General features: G+C 36.8%; 1 protein-coding gene across 1 annotated transcript; it reads right to left on the bottom strand.

Moving 5' to 3' along the window:
* Positions 1-494: 494 nt before the first annotated feature.
* LOC149841059 (uncharacterized) lies at positions 495-1645 on the bottom strand. The gene is made up of 4 exons (XM_090004644.1): positions 1530-1645; positions 1302-1355; positions 934-1139; positions 495-717 (listed from the first exon to the last, which is right to left on the bottom strand). The coding sequence occupies exons 1-4, from the start codon at positions 1642-1644 to the stop codon at positions 628-630; spliced, it is 465 nt and encodes a 154-aa protein (XP_089860770.1). The 5' UTR covers position 1645; the 3' UTR covers positions 495-627.
* Positions 1646-11548: the final 9903 nt, after the last annotated feature.

Here is an 11548-nt window from a genome sequence, read left to right as displayed (position 1 = left end):
AAAAGGTGAAAACATGGTGGGTTGAAACAACTTCAATGCACTTTAATTAAAGGCTCTCAAATACAGTCCAAATGCCTTCAGTTTCTGTATTATTCTAAGACAAACACAATGAAATGTTTTCCTTTTCCTCAAAAAAAAAATATCCACTTAAAGTATTTGGATAAAGGAGCAAAATTTTGACCTCACAATCCTCACATGCCTTATCAACACCCGGCACCTCAGGAAGAGTTTGACCCAACTCCTACCCAACCCACATTTACTTCTCAATTACTTGACCGAGAAAGCCTGACTTCATTTTTGCATGTGCCCTCAAATAAAAGCTCTCTCTCTCTCTCTCTCTCTCTCTCTCTCTCTCTCTCTCTCTCTCTCTCTCTCTCTCTCTCTCTCTCTCTCTCTCTCTCTCTCAACAGATAAAAAATATGAATGTTACTCGGCATTCATATGATGCAACTCCTTTTTTGTAATTTCGAAGAGACCTTTTGATCCCACAAGATTTATGAAAGCAAATGTTATCATGTTATACATTAAGAGCATACAAAAGTTATCACACATAAGTACAAAACCATGTTAAAGCAAGGGAAACTGGTGCACTCATATGATTGGGTGAACAAATTTATCAGAATCCAGCTATAAGTCATTAGAGTGAACATTGTGAATGATCTCCAAATCCTTCTTACAGTTCTCCTTAAGTTCCTTCAGTTTGTGAAGACTGGATTGCTGCAAGGGAAAGAAAAAAGTCAAACATGATAAAACCAAAAGAGAAAACAAGTGATGCACCCTCAACATATTGACTGGTTCTGTTTTAGTATCATTAAACATCTAGGAAGAATGTTGCTAATTTTCTAATAGTAATAGCAGACAGAACAGGTAGGGAATGAATCTATCAGAAGAATAACCAAATGGTTAGCATGTCTGAATAAAAAAGTTAATTACCAGGTCTATGCTTTCACAGCTAAGAGCTTTCTGTGTCTGCAGGAAAAGAGACCTCCACTGATGCATGAGATGGAATTCCAAAGTTTTTTTAGCAGGTTCTAGAGTGTTGTTGCCTACAGAACTGTGCTTATCACCATTGCTAGCAAGATCACGGAAAAAATTGCCCCCTATCAATGATGCAGCATGTGCCATGCTCTTTCTTAGAACTGCACAATGGAACAATAAGGAGATACGGCTGAAGTCCAAATTATTTCCGCTTGAGTTCTATTATAAATAAACATAAATTTAAGCATGAATGCAAAGACAAAAACATAAAACAATTAAACCATGGAAATAGGGCAGAAATAAAGAAAATTGTGACCAGTTACCTAACAGACGGCCTCTGACATCATGATAATTAAGATCTGACCATACATAAGCAGCTGCACATAATAGAGAAAAATCATTCAATAAAAAACACTTCCACAAATACATCAAGGGTACATATAACACAGGAACTGAAATGTGTGCATCCAATAATCTCCAAAAATTCAATTGCAAACAAAATACTATTCAGTGAAAGGCTAGGCTCCAGTGAGGCAGTTTGGTTAAGATACCTTTACAGCAGAAAGAACAAGAGCAATTTCGGACCATATCAGAATTCTTAGTACTAAACTTGGCATGTTCACTGAATGTTCTCCCCAAATTCATAAGTTTAGAGCTGGAAATCATGTCTTCATCAAAACCACGTTCCCCCAACATTACCCCACCCACACCAGAAGCTTTTTTCGCCATACTTACATTGTGTGATCCAACACATGAACTCCCATTTGTAGATAGAATCTGCTCACATCCCTTATCACATGTTTCATGATTGCCTGAATGACTCTGGTTTGCAACTCCCATGCTTCCATGGTTTCCATCCTTAGGAAAGATAAACGATGCAGATGCCACACTGTTAGTTCTGGATAATCCATTGGCTCCAGTCAATGGCTGCTTGCCACTTTCAGTGAAAATATGCCTCTTGACTTTATCACAATCCAGCAAAATTTTATTGCTTTGAGGAGAGCTATGAGAATTATGAGTTGCAACGTTAATTTGGTTGCCATAAGCATTAGGCTTGCTGAGTTCCCAATCATCAGAATTTCTCCATGTAATGCCAACTGTATTTTTTATTTTCTGCTCATGGTTGGTGCTTGGGTAAATTTGAGTATGTGATTCCCCAGTTCTACATACACCATCATTTCCATTATAACCATGTGTTTTAGCCAAACTATCGAGTGTCAGGACATTCAGGTTTTCCAAAGATTTATCACAGCCAAATTTATATCTCTTGCATGGTCCCAAATTCTTATGTGGAGAAAAATTAGTAATATCGCCTAGGACATAGGATCTTTTTGAAGGTCTACATGTTTCTTGTTCGGATTCTAAACTGTCATAAGCATCTTCTGGCTGAATCAAAGATTGACTCATACTTAATCTGCTACATGCCTCTCAGAATGAAGATATCCAGAACCTGAAAAAAAATCAAAAAATTATTTTACCACCTTTTTGTCAGTAGCGGGAAGATTAAATATGATAGGAAACACACACCTCCATGTCAGAAGGAAGAAAAAGCAACAAAATTGCCAAATGACAATGATATTTACCACTCTAGCATTAGAACTCAATATTTAGTGTACTTGAAACTGACAATAGGCTACAGTAAAAGTGGTTCAACAACACAGATGAAATTCATAATGGAGAACTCATTCTAATTGCAATCAATTCAAGAAATTCAGTATGCAATACCCACATCTACAATGTCACCAGAAAAGGAGAAAGGGTAAGCATTTCCACCGTATATTCTAATTGTGAGCCAAGAAAACCAATTCCAAATTCCGGTACACCAATTGATTTGGCAGTATCCACTTTAAAATCCCTTGCATATAACACCATCTTCATGTGATTCAAATGCAACAAATTCATTTCAGTCCATAATAAATCTTGCATAAAAGAAGGAAATGTTAAACCAATGATAACGGCAAAGTTTTAAAGTTATAAACCAATTCCTTGCCTTCTCAATAACAAATTCTGGAAAGCAAATGAAATGAGAAACTAAGTGGTCCAATAAGATATTGTAACACAAAACATTAAAGTACAATGTGAGAAAATTTGCCCAAATTTTCCACTTAGCTATGTAACTTTGTGTATTTTATATCAACCCCGACATGTTTAATGTACTTAAGTATGTGGATACTTGAGAAAACCCAGAACTATACTAGGTGGTATTTGAAAGCTACTTACAGCAGTAACTTTAGAACATAAGGTTATGACCCATAGCAATGTTAAAATATGATGTATATTTATATATATATATATCTATATATATCGATTACGACACATATACATATATATGATATATATATATGTCTACGTGTCTATCTATATATATAAATATATATATATATTGTAAAACCCCACAGGGGTATTTCTGTCATTTCACCTGTACACGCATATCCTTGATATGCTTTTTCCTTTCTTTCTTTTTCCTTTTTTCTTTTTCCTTTTTGTATTTTTTATTTTTTCTTTTTTACATTTGAGAGGGGTCCACATAGAGTCGTTGGACCCCTCCAACGGTCATAAATATGACCGTTGGAGGGGCTCCAACGACTCTATGGGAGCCCCTCCTTGGGTCCCTTGCTGTGTATAAATAAGGGGCTCAGCCCCATGTATTCCTTAAGCTTCTTTTGAAGCATTCTATGAAGTGAGATATATTTTTTATCTTCTTTTTGTGCTTGACCACTTTTGTGGTTTATTTTGCCCTTTAGTGGCATCTTGTGTATGTGCGTGCTTCCGTGCTTTCACTTGGAGACGTTGCTCTTTTCATTTGGCACTTCATTTCATGGTATCAGAGCCTTGGCTAAGAAGGCTTCATTGGATCCTCCATTGACAAGTAATACCTCTCCTCTCTCTTGTCTTATAAATTTTTCTTCTAATGGCCAACAAAGATGCAAAAATCGATCTCTCATTCAAATTGGATGGGACCAATTATCGTATGTGGGCGGCCGCTATGGAGAATAATCTCAAAGGTAAAAGGCTTTGGGGTTATGTATGTGGAACCATTCCGGAACCACAACTTAAGTTAACTAAATTTGAAGGAGGTGAAGAAAAGGCCTTAAATGAAGAAGAAAAAGAAAAGGCTATTCTTGATTACTCTTCTAAAATGGAAGATTGGGAAAGTGAACATGCTAAAATCTTAGCGTGGTTCATGAATAACGTCGAATTGAAGATTTGTGCAAATCTTGCTAAATTCAAGAAGGCTAATGAAGCATGGTTTTTCATGAAAGGTATGTACACTCAAAGAGACCTTGCTAGGCATTTTTTTCTTCAAGAAAAGGTAAGAGCTACCAAGCAAGGTGATATGAGCATTAGAGACTACTATAGTGCTCTATCCTCTTTATGGGATGAACTTGTCCTTCTCGAACCTCAATGGGAAGGAAATGCTATTGCTATGAGACAAGAGCAAATGGAAAAAGAGAGGTTCTTTCAATTTATTCATGGGCTTCGTCCCGAATTTGAACAACTTAGAGGATCTCTACTTCATAGAGCCTCTACTCCTCTAAGTGATATTTTGGCCGATTTATGTCAAGAAGAAACCCGTTTGGCCTTAAAAAGGGATGTTGATGAAGTACATGCCGTGTCTAGACCCGGCAACAATGTAAGATCATATAAACCACCACATTTTTGGAAGAACAATGGTGGAGGAAGGAAAATCATTTGTCATAATTGTAATGAACCGGGCCATATTCGTCCCGATTGCCCTAAATTCAAGAAGAAGGTAGCTTCTGTGGGAGAAACTCCTTCAAACATCAATGAAGATTCAAAGAAGGATGGTGACATAAAAGATTCCATCGCTCATCTAACCGAAACTCTCCAACAATTTATGAAGATGAACGCCTCTACATCATCATCCTCACCTTCCACTTCCGGTGCCGCCATCTCTTCATTCCCAGGTATGTCTTCTTGGATTCTTGATTCGGGTGCCTCTTTCCATATGACTCCAAATGCATCACTTTTGTCAAAACCAAGTCTCAATAAGTTTAAATCATATGTATCCACCGCCGATGGAACTTCTTTAAATGTTAAGGGTATTGGAAACCTTGAGAAAATTTATGACCAAAACAAAGAATTTTTTGTTCCCAAAATCCGAATCATCCCAAAACTTAATCTAAATCTTTTCTCCGTCTCTCAAATCACCGATTTTGAGTGTAATGTCTCTTTTTCATCAACCCATTGCTATGTGCAGGATCTCCGGTCCGGGAAGCGGATTGGGCAAGGCCATAGAAGAGGGGACCTTTACTATATGGATTTTTTGTCTTTGCCATCCAAATCATTTTGTAATCATGTTCAATCCAAAGATATTGAGACTTGGCATAAGAGACTTGGGCACCCTAGTATTTCCAAATTGTACCTTTTTCCATTTTTGGAAAAATTTTGTAATACAAATACATTTACATGCAATGATTGTATTCTTGGGAAAATTCACTCTCTTCCATATTCTCATAGCAATTTTGTGTCAAAAAGGCCTTTTGAACTTGTGCATTCCGATGTATGGGGACCGGCACCCATTATGTCCAAAGGAGGCTTCTCTTATTATGTTTCTTTTATTGATGATTTTACTAGATACACATGGGTTTATATTATCAAGAATAAATCTGATGTCTTCACTAATTTTAAAGAGTTTCACGCTCTTGTTCAAAATCAATTCCAACACAATATAGCCATTTTTAGATCCGACTCAGGAGGAGAATACATGTCTAAAGACTTCCAAAATTATTTTAAAACAAATGGAATTTTGCACCAAAGATCTTGTCCTAAAACTCCGCAACAAAATGGTCTTGCGGAAAGGAAACATAGGCATTTAATTGAAACCACAAGAACTCTTCTTGTGTATAAATGTGTTCCTAAAAACTTTTGGGCCGAAGCTCTTCTTACCGCAACATATCTTGTGAATCGTATGCCCTCTTCCTCTTTGAAAAATGTTTCGCCCTTTGAAAAATTATTTAAAATTACTCCCGATTTTAATAGATTAAGAACCTTTGGATGCAAATGTTTTGTACTTAGTTTAGGACAAGATAAGTTGTCACCTAAAGCTATTGAATGTGTATTCATTGGCTATGGTGAGAATCAAAAAGGCTATAGATGTTTTGATATTCGAAACAATAAATTATATGTGTCGAGAAATGTAAACTTTATTGAAGAACAAAATGGTTTCGATATCCACACATCTAAGGAAGACATCGATTATTCTTTTCTATTTGACTTAGCTCCTAGATTTGAGTCTCCTGAGGCTATTTCTTGTGATACTAGTTGTGATGGAATTTCACATTATAATATACAACAACATGACAATACCTCCCAAAATGAAAACCTTAATGATATAAATGTTTATACCCGACGGATAGGAAATGAACATCAACCTGCTATTGACAGATACTCTCAAGACTTCTCTTTAGAAGAATCTACTAACAACAATCTACCTAGGAGATCTTCTCGTACCAGTAGGCCACCACAAAAGTTTGTGTCCTATGAATCTTTTTCTCCAAATTATAGGGCATGTCTTATGTTAATACATTCGTATCACGAACCTACATCTTTCAAGGAAGCTAAAGATCACCCACATTGGATTGAAGCCATGAAAATCGAATTAGAGGCTCTTAACAAGGCCCAAACCTGGAGCATTATTCCTCAACCTTTAGGGAAGAAGGCTATTGGGTGTAGATGGGTATATAAAGTCAAAACTAAAAGTGATGGGTCTCTTGAAAGATACAAAGCTCGTTTGGTAGCAAAAGGCTATGCCCAAGAATATGGGATTGATTATGAAGAAACTTTTGCTCCCGTGGCCAGAATGACTAGTGTACGAACCTTAATTGCTTTAGCATCCATCAAACAATGGCCTATATACCAACTTGATGTTAAAAATGCTTTCTTAAATGGAACTTTATGTGAAGAAGTTCTTATGGATCCTCCGCCGGGTCTTGAAATTGGGAAAGGCAATATTCTAAAATTAAACAAAGCTCTTTATGGGCTAAAACAAGCACCAAAAGCGTGGTATGATCTCTTTAGCAAAGTAGTTCTTGATAATGGTTTTTCCTCATGTTACACTGATACTGCTTTGTTTGTTAAATCCTCTAATGAATACATAACCATTTTGTTATTATATGTTGATGATATGATTATCACAGGTAATGATAAGAAAGGTATTGATCTTATTAAAAATATTCTTAAGAAAAATTTTGATATGTCTGATCTGGGTTTTTTGAGGTATTTCTTAGGAATTGAAGTTGCATACTCACCCAAGGGGTATGTCCTATCTCAGATGAAGCTTGCCTCTGATATTATTGCTAGGTCTGGGCTAACAGATGACAAAAGGGTGGAGACTCCAGAAGTGATCAATGCCAAGATGAGAGCCAATGATGGCACTCCTTTAGCAGATCCCACGCCTTATCGTCAATTGATTGGATCATTAACATATTTATCTATTACCAGGCCTGACATTTCCCATGCAGTTCATAGTGCAAGCCAATTTCAGACTGCTCCTACCACCACTCACATGGCAGCAGTGATGAGGATTATCAGATATCTAAAAGATTCCATAACTAAGGGAGTATTCTTATCCTCTTCTTCACCTCTTACTTTACTTGCGTATACTGACTCTGATTGGGGGGGTAACCCCGATGATCGTATTTCTACCACAGGTTATTGTGTGTTTCTTGGGGAGTCACTTATCTCCTGGAGGTGTAAAAAGCAGCGTAAAGTTTCTCTCTCATCTACTGAAGCTGAATATCGTGCGATGGCCACCACCACAACTGAGATTATATGGTTAAGAAGCTTACTTAAAGATATGGGTGTCTCATTCTCAACTCCCTCAAAGCTATGCTGTGACAACAAGAGCTCCATTTATATCGCTAGCAATCACACTTTTCACGAACGAACGAAGCACATTGAGATGGACTGTCATTATGTTCGAGATGAGTTCCTACGTGGCACCATTCAACTCCCATATGTTCCTACCGAATATCAGTTGGCGGACTTCTTCACCAAAGCCTTGCCTTCGCCTCGCTTCTATTTCCTCCTTAGCAAACTCTCGGTGATTTCACCGTGTGTTTGAGGGGGGGTGTTAAAATATGATGTATATTTATATATATATATATCTATATATATCGATTACGACACATATACATATATATGATATATATATATGTCTACGTGTCTATCTATATATATAAATATATATATATATATTGTAAAACCCCACAGGGGTATTTCTGTCATTTCACCTGTACACGCATATCCTTGATATGCTTTTTCCTTTCTTTCTTTTTCCTTTTTTCTTTTTCCTTTTTGTATTTTTTATTTTTTCTTTTTTACATTTGAGAGGGGTCCACATAGAGTCGTTGGACCCCTCCAACGGTCATAAATATGACCGTTGGAGGGGCTCCAACGACTCTATGGGAGCCCCTCCTTGGGTCCCTTGCTGTGTATAAATAAGGGGCTCAGCCCCATGTATTCCTTAAGCTTCTTTTGAAGCATTCTATGAAGTGAGATATATTTTTTATCTTCTTTTTGTGCTTGACCACTTTTGTGGTTTATTTTGCCCTTTAGTGGCATCTTGTGTATGTGCGTGCTTCCGTGCTTCCGTGCTTCCGTGCTTTCACTTGGAGACGTTGCTCTTTTCATTTGGCACTTCATTTCAAGCAAGACACTAATCAATTCAATATTCCAATAGGTTGATAATCATTAACCTATAATTTGCTTCCAATAATTCTGCCAATGTTCAGATTCAGCAGCCTGTTCAATTATTTCATTATCAGAGAGTTACTGCAGTTCTTTGTTCCCTCATACTCTATGAAACCATGAACCTTCCTTTAAGCATAGAACCTGAAAGAGAGCAAGTAATTCTTTTCTAAAAACAAAGAATTATCAAATTAAGAAAGAAACAGGTTCTTTCTTGCTTTGCAACTAAATGTGAGGATTTTAAGGTTATGCAATAATATATAGAGGTGTGTGCTTCATTGCTTTAGGCAAGCTGGAGCCATAATAGAAAATGCCACTCACTACGTATTATACTACATTAGGTCACATGAGGGTATTAAGTAATGAAGTGAATGGTGCTAGAACATTGCCGCTGGTCGACCATAGATTTTTGTCTGCTTTCAATCTTTAAAGACAAAGGCCTAGGACATATATGCAAAGCCAAGACTAGAGAGTAAATTTATTGTAAATGAGAAATACATCTATTAAACATCATACAAGAAATGTTTGATAGTGTGGCCAGAAAAACCGGGTGACTTTTCTGGCCACATTTTGGCAAGGGGCCCTCATGTCTACCAAACACATTAAAAATACCACCTGCCTGTTTTGAGTTTTGGGGATTACATATCCCAAAAAACTTGGAAAAGATTGGACTCTTAGGGGTCCGACTTTTTTTTCATCGACTTTTTGTCAACTGAAAAAAGCCACAGCTTTTTTAACCACTTATCAAATGTCGCTCTTAATGTTTATTTCAATTTTAAGGCAATCATATTTTTGGTATTTGGCATTTAATATAGTTTGCATACCTAATGTCTATTTATATAATTGGCATCTGGCCCATCTCATTCAGGAAAAGCAGGAGTCACGAGTGGCTCTCCCTTCAGAGCCCTTCAAAGTATCCATTTCATCTTTCATGTCATTGAGGTGTGTGGATTACATGAAAGAAAGATATCCTTCACTGTGTATATTTAGAGCCCTCGTTTGCACCCGATCCTAACATGAAGAAAAAGAGAGGAAGAAAAGAGAGAGAGAGAGGTGGAAAAGGAGAAGGGGCTGCTCCAATCCGAAGAGAAGCTTGCCTCCAACACCCCAAGATGGTGAATTTCATTAACATTCCATAATCCTTCTCATTACAAAAGGAGACTATTGAAAGCACTCAACTACATGGAGCCGGATCTTATTACTACCTGATCCATTGCCCTACTTGGACCACTACTTGAATACATCAATTTCAAGGAAACCCAAACCCATAGCCCAATTACTACCCGCATCATGTGTACCTCTTGCCCCACATCATAGGGGTAATGTAGTAACATTCTACCATGTTAGGTTGCATCAACTTTCTATATTAGGCACTTAACATGCCTCAATGATGTTAAAAATGTATATATATATATATATATAGGTTAGTCTCTTTGTTTTTGGTTAGAAGCTAACTAGTCAACTATGTTGACTAATCAAAATTCAAAATCAAGAGATGTTGGAAAAGGCCCAACCGCTTTATTTAGAGCCGTTGGGGCCTCTCCCAAAGTCTCTATGGAGGCTGTTGCTTATGTATATATAGGGGTGAAACCCCCGCTCTCATGTATGCTTCTTACATGGATTTATATTAATAAAATATTATTTTTAGTCTCGTGTTGAACCCTTTAGTAGGTTTTGTGTGTGAGCCCATTTGTGGCTTATTGTGTGTTCACTTTGGCATGTTGATAGATTTTGTTGTGGTACTTTTGTGTATCCACTTTGGTAATTTGGTGAACATCGTTGGAGGCTTTCCTTTCATTACATGGTATCAGAGCTTGGTGATCAAGTTGAAATTGTTTTCAGTACATTAGGAAGTGTGTCACTCCAAATTTGAAAGTGTTAAAGGTCTCTTGCAATTTCTATTTAATGTGCTCGTGATTGGTAATGTTTGCTTGATGGTAGAGTGCTCGTGACATTCACCTTTACTCTTGTTCTTTTCTCTCCTCTTTCTCTATTATTTTCTTTTGTTTTACCCTTTGTAAAAATGGATGACAATGAAAATGTCACCATAAAACTCATTAAGCTCAATGATTCAAACTATGTAACATGGACTCTAATTATAAAATACCTTATATGAAAAAAAGGGTTGTGGGGATTAGTGGATGAGACCGATCCGAAATCCAAACTAATCCTTACCAAAGTAGAAGGTGAGAAAGAGGTAACTCTTACGGAGGTTGAAAAAAATAAGGCAATGGCCACTTATGAGAAGTAGAAAAAAATGGAGAATGAAACATGTCAAGATTATGTCTTGGCTCATTAGTAGCGTCGACATCAAGAAGTGTTCAAGTCTTGCTAAATTTGAACATGCAAACAATGCATGTGATTATCTTAAGAGAATGTATTCTCTTAAAGATATTGCACATATATGCAACTTACAAGATAAGACACAGAATATGGTTCAAGGAGATAAAAACATTAGAGAATACTATAATAATTTGTCCGAACTATGGGAGAAGTTGGCTCTTCTTGAACCAAAGTGACATTGTCCGAAAGACATAGAACTCCACCAAAATCAAATAGACACGGAGGATTTTTACCAATTTATAATGGGTTGAGAACGGAGTTTGAATCCATCAAATTCACTCTCCTTCGTCAAGAAAAATCCCTTTAATAGAAGACATCATAGAAGAATTATAGAGGAGAATAGACTCAAAAAATGTATCTCTAAGAGTGATAATCACTCAATTCTAGCGGTATCTATATCAGAAAACTATGTTCAAACCTACAAACCACTACACTATGGAAGGTCAAATGATGAGAAACAAAGCAATGAATATGAAAGAAGAAAAGTTATTTGCTACTATTGTCGTGAAATAGC

This window comes from Nuphar pumila, chromosome 4 (assembly GCF_984573655.1).
Source record: "Nuphar pumila chromosome 4, dmNupPumi1.hap1.1, whole genome shotgun sequence".
Taxonomy (NCBI): domain Eukaryota; kingdom Viridiplantae; phylum Streptophyta; class Magnoliopsida; order Nymphaeales; family Nymphaeaceae; genus Nuphar; species Nuphar pumila.
The sequence above is the reverse complement of the archived record's forward strand: the minus strand, read 5'-3'. Positions and strand labels throughout refer to the sequence as shown.